Genomic DNA, 16,390 nt, shown 5'->3' on the forward strand with positions numbered 1-16,390 from the left:
ATTGGCTAGGCATCCTGTTTGGTGAGAAAAGCTTCTGGAGTGGCCCCACAGGAAGGACTGTTTATGATGAAATAAGTTTACACAACAGAGAAATTTAAAACATGCAATATATAAAACTATTATGTCTTACAAGAAGGAGAAGATATTATGTCAAAAATGAGCTTTTTCAAATAATGCTTAATATTTGTATGCCTGGTAACAAAAGTCAGAGAATAATAGTACGGACATGGCAAGAAAACCAGCTTCTTACTTTTAATATTCCCTTAAACCAACATTAAATCTAGGACCAAACCCTAACATTACATGATCTTTTCCCCTCTCATTCCTAAATAGAAATCATATGTGAGATATTTACCACAAAGTAAAGAGAGAGTTCTTCCATTTGCAATATCAGTATTATCATGTAACAGTCTCTTCTGTTCATATATGGGTTACACTTTGCTTCCTCCATTCCCAACTCACAGTGCTACTGAAATTCACTGAAAGGAAAACCACTCGTATAGGTCTTAGGCAAATCTGACTCTTTCTAGACAAATTTCTTCAAAATATAATCATGGGTATATTATATTCTGTACTTTTCATGAAATCTGAAGGGGCAGTAAAATTCTTAACCTATCTGAAACAGGCCACAAGCCGGCCAATATTAAAAAGCCCACAGAAACTATTCAAGAATTTGAGTTTGATACTAGACAAGGCAAGAGAACCAGTGTGTCTGTGTTCTCATATCAACCTAACACCCCTGCAGGACAAGAGTCTCCCCGCTGTCCTCACCTCACTCACTCATCCTCGGGCACTCTACCTATACTATTATGCTCCTGCCACAGTGGCCTTCATACTATTGCTGAACATGGAGTCACCTACATCTCGGGGCCTTCTAGCCCTGGATTTTCAGGGTTAAATTCCCACCTCGCTCAAGCGCTCCATAAAATCTTACCTTCTCAATGACCACCCTATTTAGAATTACAAACTGTGTCTCCAGAACTCCTCAACACCTACCTTTCCTGCTTTTTCCCAGAGTACTTACCACTTTCTAGCAACTGTATGATTTATTTCCCTTATTAGAAACCCCGCAAGGCAGGAATTTGGGGGTATTTTATTCTTTGATGAATCAGCACCTACTACACACTGCAGGCACTCAAATATTTGGTGAATGATTAATAAAACTTCAATTTTTCTATGGTACAGTAATCTCTGGGATTAATACAACAGCCCACTACCCTCTACAGCCCCAGTAACCCCCAAGTGTACACCTCATTCAAATGACCTGCTTGGATGCCCACTGCCTATGAATTCTGATTCACAGAGTCTAACATGTAGTGAGATACTCAATGTTTGTGGAATTAATGAAATTCAATGTTCTGAACATATGAAATTAAGTTTCTCTTAAGGTAGGTGACTTCTATTATAAAATCACACTCAGATAATTAATTGCAGATACCTCTTTTTTAAAGGTCACCTTAAGGCATAGTCAAAAGGCTACTGTCTGGTTCCACCTTTTTTTCTTCAAGGACAATGAAAAGATGCATTAAATGATGTCATAGGGCTTCCCTGGTGGCGCAGTGGTTGAGAGTCTGCCTGCCAATGCAGGGGACACGGGTTCGTGCCCCGGTCCTGGAAGATCCCACATGCCGCAGAGCGGCTGGGCCCATGAGCCGTGGCCACTGAGCCTGTGCGTCCGGAGCCTGTGCTCTGCAACGGGAGAGGCTGCAACAGTGAGAGGCCCGCGTAGCGCAAAAAAAAAAAAAAAATGTCATAAAAATAAGCACTGCCTTAACCCACTCAAATCTAAAAGAAATCAGGCCAAATTTAAATAGGATCAGGTAGCAGGCTTTATGAGAAATGGTTAGATTTTTATTATCCTCTATTCTGGGAGAGAAACAACATAACCAGCACAAGTCTGTCACACTAATTAAAAGTTTTAGGGACTAATTTTAAAATATATTATCTAAAGGCTGGTAGTGGCAAGTTTTAAAAATGGCCACAAATTCTTTAACCTGCCTCCCATTTGCAGTGGAGTCTGATTCCCCATGCCCTGCAATCTGGGCTGGCCTTGGTGACTTGCTTGTTAACAACAGATCACAGAAGGTCATGGGGTTTCAGCAGGTTCTCTGGGAATGCTCACTCTCTGCAGGGTCCTATCTGGATACCTGGTCTCCATGCTGTGAGGAGCCCACGCCACATGGAGAGGACACGTGAAGGTGCTCTGGTCAACAGCCTCAGCTGAGCCCAGCCTTCAAGTCACTACAGCCCAAGTGATGTGTAAGTGAAGAAGCCTCCAGATGATCCCAGCCCCCAGCCATCAGAGTCTTCCCCAGCCGCCTGGGTCTTCCAAGTTCAAGCCCCAGACACTGTGGAGCAAAGACAAGCTATCCCTGCTGTGCCCTGACCGAATTCCTGACCCACAGAATCTGTGAGCATAATAAGATGGCTGTTGTTTCACACCACTAAGCTTAGGGGGTGGTTAGAGAGCCAACAGATAAACTGGAAAATGAGTGCTAACCCGAAGTCTATATCTAATTACCATATTTCATTTTCTGTCTACCAGTAGAGCCTAGATTTCATTATCTAGCACAGATAGGTCATTTATCCAGAGGTCACGCATCACGTGGATCCATGCTCTAGGATAGGGCAAAGAAATTATCTACGGTAACTTTGAGAGCTGTTACCATTCGTTTTTCAGTCACCTGAATCTGTGTGCTGAGTCAACAAGGCTGATGCACCTATGGCAAATAACTAGCTAAGTGCTAGCTACGTACATATATATATATATATATATATATAAAAGCATAGATACACATACATTTACATATATGAACATATATGTACACTTAGGTCAAAGCATACTATTTCTAGTTAATACCTTATATGAGAGAGAGAAGGTAACGCTGTAGCTTTGTTAGCAGGGAGCTTCTCACAAGGCTCCATGTGGTGTTCACGACATTAATGAATTATATTCTTCCCCAAAGAATCAATTTATGAAACTAAAAATGATCAACACTTCCAAGAGACAACAAGGATGCATGTACCACAGATCAGAAAAAATATTAAGGGAAAATTCTGATTTAAGAAAACAGGCTTAAATCAATGAAAATGAGACATACTACTTTTTTCTTGTTTTTCAATGCAAACCAGATCAATCCTACCACAAAATATTATACAGCTGAAGAGTAGAGAGCTCAAGGCTGATAACATGAAATATTTCACTAGAGCAAAAGTGATTTTAGAAGTATTAAAAAAGCAAAGAGCAAATGTATGTCTCACACTCACAATGGAGATTCTTCTCAAAGTGAAAAAACAAAACAAAAAAACCCAATTGCTCCCCCTTTATAACTTTTCTGTAGTCAACACTGCCCTCTAGTGATATAAAAGTCAAATATCAGAAAGTGAAGATCACTGTTGGTTCACTTGAGTATGTTTTAGTCAGAGAATCTAGTTTGGACTACAAATCCCACCAAAGACAGAATAAATAGATTCAGGATGACCTTTATTATATACTGTATGTTAAATTAGAAACTCTTTTAAAAGGTATTAAATCAAGGACACTAATTCACGGAAACAGCAGCTTTTAAATACTATGGGAACAAAACATCGCTACACAGTGAATTACATCTTCACATAAAATTATGCAATTCAAGAAAGACCCTGAAGGGCTTCTCTGGTGGCGCAGTGGTTGGGAGTCCGCCTGCAGATGCTGGGGACACGGGTTCGTGCCCCGGTCCGGGAGGATCCCACATGCCTTGGAGCGGCTGGGCCTGTGAGCCATGGCCGCTGAGCCTGCGCGTCCGGAGCCTGTGCTCCGCAGTGGGAGAGGCCACAGCAGTGAGGGGCCTGCGTACCGCAAAAAAAAAGAAAGACCCTGAAGACTTATCACCTAAGATATGAGAATACGTAGGATAGTGAGATTAAAGCCTCACCATCTGTAGACAAGAAAATTCAACAGGAAACGAGCCAGGCTAGTTCTCATGGTGTGTGTAAACACACTGAAAAGTGTCCCTAGAAACCAAGACCTCACATACCTGCCAGCGCTGCCCATTAGTATACCTGACTCCTCCTTTTAGGAAAAGAGCTCAAGAAAAAGAGTACTTTTGGTTGCTAAGTGTTTACTGAGCCCAGGAAATTTTCCAAGAAAAGAAAGACTTACCAAGGGTGGTGCCGTCCTGCCCCGTGATGCACTTCATAGAAGTGATGATCTGCTCCACAACAGGTGGTGACAGTGACGTGGCGTACACTGCACTATGAGAATGTGTCCGCAGGTAGTCGATCAGCTCCTGGGGAGTTCACAGAAGCAAGTCATTAGAGGCAGTGCGTGAATTCACCGGCAATGTCACTGCCTTCCACCCAGGTGACAGAAGCCTCCTCCCTTCAATAGCACTGGAATAGGCACATCTATCTGAGACACGAGATCAACCAATACGGTCAAAGCACACTGTCAGCAACAACCGGGTCAGACACATGGCAACATCCTTAGGCTTTGTTTTTTTTTTTTTTTTTTTTGGCTGTGCTGCGCAGCTTGTGGGATCTTAGTTCCCAGACCAGGGATTGAACCTGCGCCCTCAGCAGTGAAAGAGAGGAGTCCCGACCACTGGGCCGCCAGGGAATTCTCTGTTTCGTTTTTTAAACGTGCCACAACATGAAAGGAAGAAGAACTAGCTTGAAAGAAGACCTCTAAACTTAGAGAACGTATCATTTAATGTTATAAACAGCTCTGCAATGCTAAATTCAACAAGAAAGCGTTTGAATTGCTGTTTAGATACAACCTACTTCTAAGTATTACAGAAAATATCATTTGCATCTTATCCCATGCCTGCAAAGCTCATCCTTACATTCCCAAATAAGAGACAGGTCTCTAATATCAATTTTAAAGACACTAAATGTCCTCTCCAGATAAACAGAGATTTATAAAATGATATAAATGTGGCAAAAGTTAAACAGAAATTCATTGGGTCTTTCATAAGGACGCTAAAGCCATCTCACTGAATAAAAAAAAAAAAACTTGTCTGTCAGTCACAAAAATTTCAAAACAATCAGTTGTATATCTCTATTCTCTGATACCTTTTAACTTCACTAAGTCTTTATATAAAATGTGCACACAAAGAAGCTTATGTTCCAGAACCAAAACAGGAGACAGAAAATGCCGCCAGAAAACAGTGTAGATACTAAAAATTGTACAAAACCAAAAAAAACATAAATACACGGTACCTCAATGATCTCCCAGAGCATTATTTTTCTATCCTTTTGTTTAGCAACAAATCTTACCAAAAACCAATCAATTCTCCAAAGTGAGCCTGGTCCTTTCAAAAATTGAAGTAAATACCTATTGAACTTGACTAAAACCACTGATAATGGGGTTTCTCTAAAAGACAATGAATTATTAAGAGAAAGTCCATGCTTTAAGACTCCCAGCGTCAAATTTTAAAGAGGAATTTAAGGACATTTATGTAAGGACATTTAAGCACCTATCATGTACTATGTACAAATACTTGACATACACTGTTTTTTTTCCTAATACTGGAGAGTTTTTTAAAATAACTGTTTTATTGATATACAATTCACATACCATAGTATTCACTTTTTCAAACTGTATAATTTAGTGGCTTTCAGTATATTCACAGAGCTGTGCCACTTTCATTACTATCTAATTTTAGAACATTTTCATTACCTCAAAAAGAAACCTCATACCCATTAGCAGTCACTTTCCACTTCCCCCATCTCCTGAGGCCCTGGCAACCACTAACCTATTTCTGTCTCTATGATTTGCCTATTCTGGATATATCATATAAAAAAAATACTTTAGCCTTTTGTGACTGACTTCTTTAATTGAACATAAGGCTTTCAAGGTTATTTCTACGTTATAGCATGGACATGTATTATTTTTTAAACCTTAACTACAATCTTATAAGCCAGGCACATTTATCTCTGTTTTCCTGATAAGGAAATCGGAAGGTTAAATACTTTGCCCAAGGTCTCATGAAGTTCGGGAAATACTCAAACCTAGGGCTCTGTCTCCATGGTTGAACCATTTCCACCATGCTACATTGATTCTCAAATACCCCAGAGTTCATTACATAATTTTTGAATTGGAAAATACAATGCCTTGTTAGTACACGAGAGCTAGCAGAGTAATCTTTTTTCTTCCTGTCTTGATGCTCACCCAAGATGCATCTGAATCCAAGGGTAGGGGAAGAAACTGGTCTTCTATCCCCCACCAGTTCCCCTGACATCCCCCACTATGTTTGAAATAGTGAGCACAGCTCAAACCCAATAGAAGACTATGGCAAACAGGCAGCACCACTGTGTGTTCTTTCATACAAGAGGGTATTCTGTACTCAGACCAGGATGTAGTTTAGAACGAATAAGAAAACAACAATGAACAGAACCAGCTTATCAGAGTCACTCACCAGGCAGCTGAAGTGTGAAGTGTGCTGGCATTATACGCCTAAATCACAAACAAACTTAGGATCTCCACATCCAAGTTTGGGACTCTATCTGCTAAATGTGAGTAACCAAATCGAAATCTAGTAGCCAGTACCTTTATGAACCTTAACTGCTTGATTCTCGGGGCCCATTTACCTTCTTGCCTCCGATGTATCCTCCAGCAGCACCAAAGCTCTTTGTGAATGTTCCCATCATAATGTCCACATCCTCAGGATCCAGGCCAAAGTAATCCACCACACCTCGGCCTGTAGGGCCCAGAGCGCCAATGCTGTGAGCTTCATCTAGATACAAGTATGCCTTGTATTTCTTCTTAAGGGCAATCACTTCAGGAAGGCGGACAATAGATCCCTCCATGCTGGCAAAACAGGGTAAAAAATACACACACTGAGACTTCTTAACTCTCAAAAATTAGGAGTTGGACACTTTATTATTATTAATTTTTTAAGTTTACTGCCTTTCTAAATGGTCTGACAACTCTGCCTGTGGTGTTTTTTTTAGCAGTTTTAACAATTCTTTATTTCCTTGGGTTCATACTAATTCAGGTGAACTTCCAGACAACTTTAGAATAAAAAAATTTTCCCCAGATATATTACACTTGTGGTCCATAATCTTCTCATTCAGTCTCAACAATACCATTGGAACCAAGTTGCAATCTATATTATTAGTCTTCTACATAAAACATGTAACAGTTCTTAACTTACTTTTCCAGTACATTTTATAAGGCAGTTCTGTTATTAACTCACTACTCTCTTCCAGCACTTATTAAATCTTTGTTCATTAATAGACTGCAATGGTTTTTTATCCCCCAAAGGAAAAAGAAAGGATTAATATTTATTGAACATCAACAAGGTGCCGAGTTCATTACACTAGTTTTCCATATTCAGAGTTACAACAAGATTTGGGAACAAGAAAAAATAAGATTACCCTCCAAAGGCTAAACTACAAAGCAGCACATGGTGAAGGAAATTAGCCAGCCTTAAAAGAAGCATACCTCTGGTTTTAAACTGGCAAAGAAAGACAATGCCATGGATAGGCAGATATCTAAAGGAAAGGAGACTGGATCTTTTAAAACAAACACCAGAATACAAGTGATCTTAATTCACCACAGAGGGACAGAGGTCACAGTAGATTCTTCTGAAGTTTGTAATTATAGGCAACATTAGACTTTGCATCACATTGCATGTGTAATTAAAATTACATGAAAAGAATAAAAAACATTAGGAGATGAGAGAATAAATGCAAGGGCTGCAAATAGGTAAGCAAAATAAAGTATTTCTTAAAATTAAATGGCGTGTAATTTGTTCTGACATATTAGGAAACATATTCCAATTCTTGCCCCTATGTATAAACCCCCTCTACAAACAGTGGAAAAAATAAAGGAGCCAAATAGAAAGGAGATCTGGAGATCATACAGCATGATGGAAAGAATAAAGAAGAGCCAGGTATTTTAACAAGTCAGAAACCCTGTCTCCTTAGTTCCAGAGGAGTCTAGATTAGTCTATGACTCCATGGCGCAAATCAGACATAAGAATAATAAAGCAGGATTACCTATATATTCCCTCCACAAGGATTAGAATTTTCTTCCAGGGCCTTCGTGTCCGAGGTTGACCATAAACAATGGCATCTTTCAACAACTTCTCTAGGCTTTGCATATCTATGGCACACAAAAAATAATTTCAGCACAAAGTATCTTCCTCTTTGCTAACTTTATTCCTAAAGTGCAAATATACATTTCTTATTCAGGAAGTGTGTCTCAGATAGCAAAGGACATTAACATAATTAGAACTGGGCAGAAAAAGATAGGGCCAAATGGGTAAGCTACTGCTGGCTTGAATTAAAATCTCATCTAGAATGTAACAAGTGTTCAAAACCACAGAAACTCGACTAAATGAGTGTGGCACAAGTGATTCAGTTGGTTAGCATGCTTATGAAATGACCAGTGTTTCATGTGAAATACCTTGCCATTCAGTTAGCTCTTTTTGTATTTATACAATCAACTGTATCTTTAATCCTAGTGAGTCACTCAGAAGTAAATGCATAAAGAAGGCTGAGCAAGAAAGTGTGAATGAAGTACTACAAATACATGCACCTCCTAAGAAGCAAAATATGGGAGAAAAGCTTCAAAGTGTACACCCCATTTCCTTTCACCTAGGATATATTCAATAAAAGCCTGCTAAGTAGCTTCATCTTGGTAGTGGGTTGAATATACACCAGTCTGGGCAAGCACGAATCTATGTGTTAGCAAGCTTGGCCATCAGTTGAGACTGTTCCATGTCTGACTTGACCAGTTGCCTGTCCACAACCAAGGTCTTCTGGCTCTGTTGGTCATTAAGGTGGTTAACAGGCCCAGGAAACACTTGGCTAGTACTACCACTAATGAGGAGCATAATTTTCCTGTTAAAGACAAATGCTTTGAAGACCACTGCTACCACCACTACAGACTGCATACTTAAAATACCTGCCCTGAAACAACGCCCCTACGAACCCCCCGCCCAAAAATCTATGCAACATTAAGTCTAGGGTGTGTTTACCAGGGGTGGGAGGCATCCCATAAATCTGATTTTATATTCTTTACTGTTCATCACTGAAGGAAGGGGTTACAAACTTACATGAATTTGCTCTCTTCATAAAAGAAGAGAGCAAATTGGCAGAAAAGAGAAATAAGATAATAAAAACACATACTACAAACACAAAATGGCCAAAAGCTGTGACTGTGTTTACACCTTTGGTTATTCATAACAAAATAATCTATCTGCTATCTAACCTAGAGATAGGAGATGCTCCCACAAAGTAAAAAGTCTCATCTGAAGCCACTAGTCTTGCTGCAGAGGGCGACATGTGGCAAACAGCAGGAGACAAGTAAAAATGGACTCATTGTTTCAGTTTCCTCTGTTTATATACAGAAGGGAAGGGAAAAATAAACACTGATTCAAAATTTTAGATGAAAGGAAATATCTATGGAATGCTTGACCATATTATCTACTCAGGAAAAAAAAAATTCAATATCTCTCTCATAGTATACTCTCCAAATCCCATGTAAACTAAAGATTTAGATAAAAATGGGGAAGGCCATTACACAAAATCCAAACAAAAGTCTTAAGACAATAAATGTGACAACATAAACATTTTAATAAGTCTACACAGCAAGACACTAAAAACAAAGTTAAAAATAAAAAATACTGCAACATAAAGGGCTTTATTAATCAGTAAAAAGAGAAACAGTTTGGGGCTTCCCTGGTAGCACAGTGGTTGAGAGTCCGCCTGCCGATGCAGGGGACACGGGTTCGTGCCCCGGTCCGGGAAGAACCCACATGCCGCAGAGCGGCTGGGCCCGTGAGCCATGGCCGCTGAGCCTGTGAGTCCGGACGGAGCCTGTGCTCCGCAACGGGAGAGGCCACAACAGTGAGAGGCCCAGGTACCACCAAAAAAAAAAAGTTGCTCAACACTTAATAATCAAAGCAATAAAAATTAATATGTTATTGGACTTATTAGATTAGAAAAGATTTTAAATGATGCATAATGGCCTATGTTGGCCTGTGAGTAGAAACAGTCACTGTTTTTGAGTTGAGTTGTTGTGTAAAAATTTGTACCATATTTGGAGGCAATCTGGAAAAGCATAGCAAATTTATACCATTTTAACCATGCATTCTAAAGACTGCTGGGAATTTATCCTAAGGTACTAACCAGACCAGTGAGCAAAAATGTGAATGTTAAGTAGTACTGTTTCTAGCAGAAAAATTCAGAAACAACCTGGATGTTCAAACTGAGGGATGGACTGAATGAGGGCATTGCCTGCCACCCCGGCATTATGGGAGGAGGACAGTCACACGTACTCCAAAGTTCCCGATGTGTTGCAAGAAAACAGCAAGTCACACAACAGTGTTTAATAAATCCCATTTACATAAAACAAAATACTGTATATATCTTTCTCACTGTAAAACATTTTATACAAAACAAAGACAAAAGGAAGAAAGTTATTACCATCCATAAACCTCCATCCAGAGGCACAGACCTAACATTTGGGCGTATATTGTTTTAGCCTTTTGTCTATACATGTACAGTCTGGTAAATGATGATACTGAACAGCTTGGTAATCCTTCCTCTCTACATGAGGGTTTTAACTTGAAAAGTTATGCATTTTTATTGTGATTATTTTAATAATGCACAAAGATATTTCCATTTAGAGAGAAAGGTCTGGCTTAGTGCCACTCTTCTCCGTGCTTATACAGCACCTGTTCATATCTGCATTTCAGTATTCGTCTGTTGTATTCTAACTACTGGTTTGTCTATAGTCTCTTTAGCAACCAGTCAGAGATCCTTGAGATCAGGGAGCTTGCTTTATTCACCTTAATACCCCTAATGTTATGGCAAGACATACCACAGGCATCTAGCAAGTGCATACTAAACAAGTGACTTGTAAACAAGGAAGATGAAAAAGTTCAAAGTAAAAAAAAAGAACAATTTTTTTTTTCAATGTTTTTACTTTGTACCAAAAGCCTTCCTTCAGCCTTTATTTTTATTCCAATGAGAAAGATAATAACTTTTAAAAGACTGGACCAGAAAGACATTTTAAATGTTGCTACTTCAGTTTCACTTGTATTTCCTATTAATGTAATTAATGTTACCACTGCCACTAACCCAAAGAATATTACACACTAAAGCCAGCAGTAAATTCCATAACAAACTCACTGTTGTGCTTGAAGACTCGAATGGTTGCTCCTGAGAGTCTGGCTCCTAGAACCAATGATGCATGGTTCAGTTCATCACTCAGAATCAGGCAACCCTGCAAAACCACAAGCACAGGAAGGTAAGAAGCTGGGGGGAAAGGTTTAGTTAGCCAAACTACAAAATGCTAAAATCATTAATAATTATATCTTATTAAGGAAAGCCTGCACAATGGCAAAGTTATCAATTTGCTCTGAAATCTTTTATATTATTATATTAATATTATATATGATATTGATATATTTATTAGTTTATTATATTATAATAAAATATTATTACTGTTTACATGCTATAACTTTTTCCATCCTTTTACTTTTAACCTGTGTCTTCAATTTTTTTTTTTTTTTTTTAATTTTGGCCATGCCGTGTAGCTTGCAGGATCTTAGTTTACCCAAATAGGGATTGAACCTGGGCTCACAGCAGTGAAAGCACTGAGTCCTAATCACTGGACCAGGGAATTCCCTGTGTCTTTAAATTTAAAGTAGGTCTCTGGTGGAAGCCTATTTAATTTTATCTAGTCTGACAATCTCTATCTTCTAATTGTAATATATAAACCATTCATATTTAATATGATATCAATATAGTTGTGTTTAAATCTCTTCTCTTGCTTTTTGTGTTCTATTTGTCCCATCTATTCCTTGAGGAACCATATATGTATGTTAACGTAGTCCAAGTACCTCATTTCAAAAAGGAAAATTTGAGGCTCAGAAAGGTTGTGACATGCTCATGGTCACACAGCTAAATCTGACCATATAACCAACCAAAAAAATCTCAGGTCTTCTGCTCATTAATACACTGATTTTTCAATATACCATGCCTAGATATCAATGTTAAAATGAGATGTGTAGGGCCAGCCCTTGAGGGCCCTTTCAAGTTGATAGTGCCAATCTGTTAAAATGTGATTTACAAGGTCTCTTATCTTTTATCTCTTCCACTGTCCCCTCACAAACTCTACCCACAGAAAGTAAGATACATACATATATATTACTTTTAACTTATTATTTACCTATATTATTACTTTTAACCTATATTATTACCTATATTATACATATATGTATTATATATATATACACACATAATTGGCCCATATATCTCTGATCAACATGCATTACCATAAGAACAAGTATTAGGGACCTATATATTTTCATATTTTTCTATTACAAAAAAACCACCTGATAAATAATTTCCAAACTAAACATCCTTTCTTCCATAATTTTAGTCTGTTATGAGAATTTAGTTATGAGAATCCCTTTAAAACTGTATGAAACGGAGAAGGCAAGAGTCATCTAATGGAAGGAGAAAAGATCATGGGTTCCAGAGAAAAAGCTTCAACTGATAAAAGTCTCCATGGGATACACTTACACACAAATTATATAAAATTTTATGATAGAAATATCTTTGGGTAAACTATGTTTAAAGTTTACAAGAGCTTCTGGCTTGCCTGAATGCCTTACAAAACAAAAGAAGATATATACGAGGGAGTTTTCATAAATGACAGACTAAATCTTACTTTGCTAACAAGAGCAGGAATGTTCATTGAGTTTGTTGCAAATCCCATGCCATATGTCATAGCAGCTTCCACTCCCAAGAAATTTGCCACAAGCTTCTCTAGCTCTTCATGCTTGTCCAGGTTTCCTGTGTGATGAAGTTAATGAAGTCAATACCACCAAACCCCAAATCTAAGAATTACTCATTACTTTATAAAAAGAAATCATAGTCTATGTGTTATAACCTTTTCAGACTAAGGTCTATGAAGGAGTCAGTATTACGAAGAGTAAAGGCTCATAAAGAATACAATAGTTGAATAAAATCAGATGCAGCACCTGTGGTGGCATTTCTATAAAAAGGGTTGCCAACAATTTCTCCCATTCCTGTTCACACATGCTGGTTCCAAGTCTATGCCTTAAGGGGACTGGCAGCATCTGCTTTTATACATTTGAAGTCAGCTGCCATGTAAAATAGTCTAACTAGCCTGTTGTAAAGACAGATCATGTGGACAGGGAGGGGCTCTGGAGGATGAGGGACCATGGAAGGAAGGGGCAGGGCTCACCACTCAGCTGAGGCGCCAGACATGTAAGTGACACTATCTTGGATACTCTATCGTCAGTCATAATGCTCCACCCAACTCCACATGGAGCCGAGATAAAATGTCAAGTCCTTTCCAAATTACAGAATCACAAGCAAATAAGTACATGTTTCTGTTTTAAGCCACTAAGGTTTGGAATGATCTGTTATGTAGCAAAAGCCAAGTTAAAAAACACCTTCCCTCACTTTGTATTATGATTTTACATCAAATGCTCAAATTTTACATCAAGTGCTCAAATCCTTAAGGACCGAACAACACTGATTAACGATAATGGCTGCATGCAGAGAGAAAAGCAGCAGAGAAAGAAGACTGCTGAACTTGGATACTCTGTGTCCTTAAAGCTTAAGCAAGTCATTATCCTCTCTGGGCCTGTTTCTTATCTGTTAAATACCAATAATAATATTTGCTCTATCTACCCCATGACATTGTTGTAAAGATCAGAAGGGATAAGATGTTCAAGAAATTTATACAATATAAAGCGCCGTAAAGACATAAGGTGGGCTTCCCTGGTGGCGCAGTGGTTAAGAATCCGCCTGCCAATGCAGGGGACACGGGTTCAAGCCCTGGCCCGGGAACATCCCACATGCCACGGAGCAACTAAGCCCGTGCGCCACAACTACTGAGCCTGCGCTCTAGACCCCGTGAGCCACAACTACTGAGCCCATGCGCCAAAACTACTGAAGCCCACGCACCTAGAGCCTGTGCTCCACCACGAGAAGCCACTGTAGTGAGAAGCCCACACACCGCAGCGAAGAGTAGCCCCCGCTCACCACAACTAGAGCAAGCTCGCGCACAGCAACGAAGACCCAATGCAGCCAAAAATAAATAAATAAAAATTAAAAAGTATCCTTTTAAAAAAGATGTAAGGTATGATTACTCTATGTCGTCACTGCACAATGCTCCCTTAACCACATCACTGGGGATAGACCCATGTGAAATAATAATGAATTGTTGTTTTAATCTACTAAGTTTTGGGGTGATTCACAGTAATAAACATCCAGAAAGTTGCCTTATAACTTTTATGGTTATCAGTTCTCTTGAACAAAATGGAAAAATTAGGAGTCCTCCTTTGAACTTAAATAAATCTCTTTGTAGCAATCTGTTCACTTTCACATTTTATAGACTTGTAATAATAATAAAAGAGTTAATGTTTATTGAGGGTTTACCATGTTACAAGCACTTTACATGAATTAGCTTCTTTAATTCTTGAAACACCTCTATAGTGTAGGAATTATTATTAGCCCCAATTTACCAGTATGGAAGCAGATTAATGCTCATATGCCCATGAGCTCAGTACTAGTAAGTAGTACTCTCAATCACTATCATTTGCAAAAGCCAATAAAGTCAACATTTAAGTTATAAATGAAACAAATACTTAATGGAACTTCTCTAGAGATGTTCTGTAAGTGTAGCACAATGGAAAAGATAAATATATCTCAAAACACACTGAAAGCATTAAAATCATCCATCACTTCAGAAAAATAAAGCATTCTTTTTACCTGATCTGAACTACATGGGAAAGTATGTATTTGGATGCTCTATACAGTATTCTAGCTCTATCTCAGTATTATTCCCTCCTGAGTAAAAAAGTTAAGAATAAGAACATCAGCTGGCCAAACAGAGCCTACACTTACCAATTTCCTGCCGAGTGCTGCACACTCCAACTCCATATTCCTCCAGGACTTTGGCAGCCGCCTCTTGACATGGTCCAGTATTCCGTGCAAACCCAAGATAGTTGTAGGAACCCATGTTTATAACATCTTTAATTACATTCCCTGTGTACCTGTATTTCAATAGCATAAAAGTTCATGAAACTCAAAAGCAAATCAAATACATGTGATAATAAACTTATTGATAATACAAAAGGAAGCACCATCTATAGGAAGTAGAGAGAATATGGTCTAGATGAAAAGCAACTCAAACTCACTACCAATTAGGAAGACGGAAGTTAAAACAAAATACCAGTTTTTACTTATCAATAGGGATGTTTAAAAACTGACCATATCATGGGAATTCCCTGGCAGTCCAATGGTTAGAACTTGGCGCTTTCACTTCTGTGGCCCTGGTTCAATCCCTGGTCAGGGAACTAAGATCCTGCAAGCCATGAGGCAAAGCCAAAAAACATTTTTTTTAATTTTTTAAAATAAATAAATAAAAATAAAAACTGACTACATCCAGTGTTGGCCAGGACACTCTCATACGCTGTAGATAAGAATATCAGTCAGTACCTTTCTTTGGAGGGCAGTTTGACAGTACTTCTCTATTAAAAGATATACATATCTTTGACTCAGCAATTCCTACACACATATAAAAGGATATACGCTTAAGGATCCTTTAAGAGTCACTACACAATTTGTCTACTGTGTCCCTTTCCCAGGCACACAGACCAGTGACTTTCCACATGGTGGAAGCTCAGTCAGCCTGGGACCCCGAGTGAGGACAACATGGTTCAGAGGCTCCACCGATCTAAGATGGACATGAAGTAGGGACAAGAAATAAACTGCTTCTGTCTCAACGCTGAGGTTTTGTGGGTTTTTAACACAGGATGGCGTAGCCCAATCTACTCTACATTATATGTATCTATACTGTAGAACACTAAGCAGCCACTACAAATAGTGAGCCTGCTGTGAACGTACACAGGAAGGATGCTGTTACCGGTATGTTAGCAAGTAAAAAAAGCGAGATATAAAATAATTTCCATAGTATGATCCTATTTTTGTAAATCAAAAACTACCTGTGTGCAACCCCAGTAGTACAATATACATATATATACACGCCACAGAAAACATATGGAGGAATAATATACAATAAACTGGTAACAATGGTCACCTCTGGGAAGTGAGGATTTGTGGCGAAGTGGATTTGCAAAAGGATAGTGGTCAGCTGTCATAGGGAACCTTCAGTTTATTTGTATTACTTGTCTTTTTTTTAAAATAATGACCATACAACCATGTACAATATAAACAAAACAAAATCTTACGAATATAAAAAGTTTTCTAAACAATTCAATCCATTTAAGTAAAAATACTCCTTGAATCATTTGAGAAATCAAAATATCCATAAATAAATTCAGATAACTGATTCTGGTAAATGGCATAAGAGAAAGGATGTTTTTTCTTTGTGTGAGTTTTTTTAATAAGTCAA

At 38.5% G+C, this 16,390-nt stretch overlaps 1 protein-coding gene across 2 annotated transcripts in view; it reads right to left on the bottom strand.

Moving 5' to 3' along the window:
• SPTLC2 (serine palmitoyltransferase long chain base subunit 2) overlaps positions 1–16,390 on the bottom strand; it is a 116,294-nt gene that overhangs the window by 61,687 nt on the left and 38,217 nt on the right. For both annotated transcript variants that reach the window (XM_030831896.2, XM_070045000.1), the window contains exons 4-9: positions 14,881–15,029; positions 12,671–12,795; positions 11,125–11,218; positions 7,984–8,089; positions 6,571–6,790; positions 4,142–4,268 (exon numbers count right to left, since the gene is read on the bottom strand). In XM_030831896.2, the coding sequence (XP_030687756.1) occupies positions 4,142–4,268; positions 6,571–6,790; positions 7,984–8,089; positions 11,125–11,218; positions 12,671–12,795; positions 14,881–15,029 (821 nt within the window). The remainder of the gene's footprint in view (positions 1–4,141; positions 4,269–6,570; positions 6,791–7,983; positions 8,090–11,124; positions 11,219–12,670; positions 12,796–14,880; positions 15,030–16,390) is intronic.

Source organism: Globicephala melas, chromosome 2, assembly GCF_963455315.2.
Source record: "Globicephala melas chromosome 2, mGloMel1.2, whole genome shotgun sequence".
NCBI classification, from domain to species: domain Eukaryota; kingdom Metazoa; phylum Chordata; class Mammalia; order Artiodactyla; family Delphinidae; genus Globicephala; species Globicephala melas.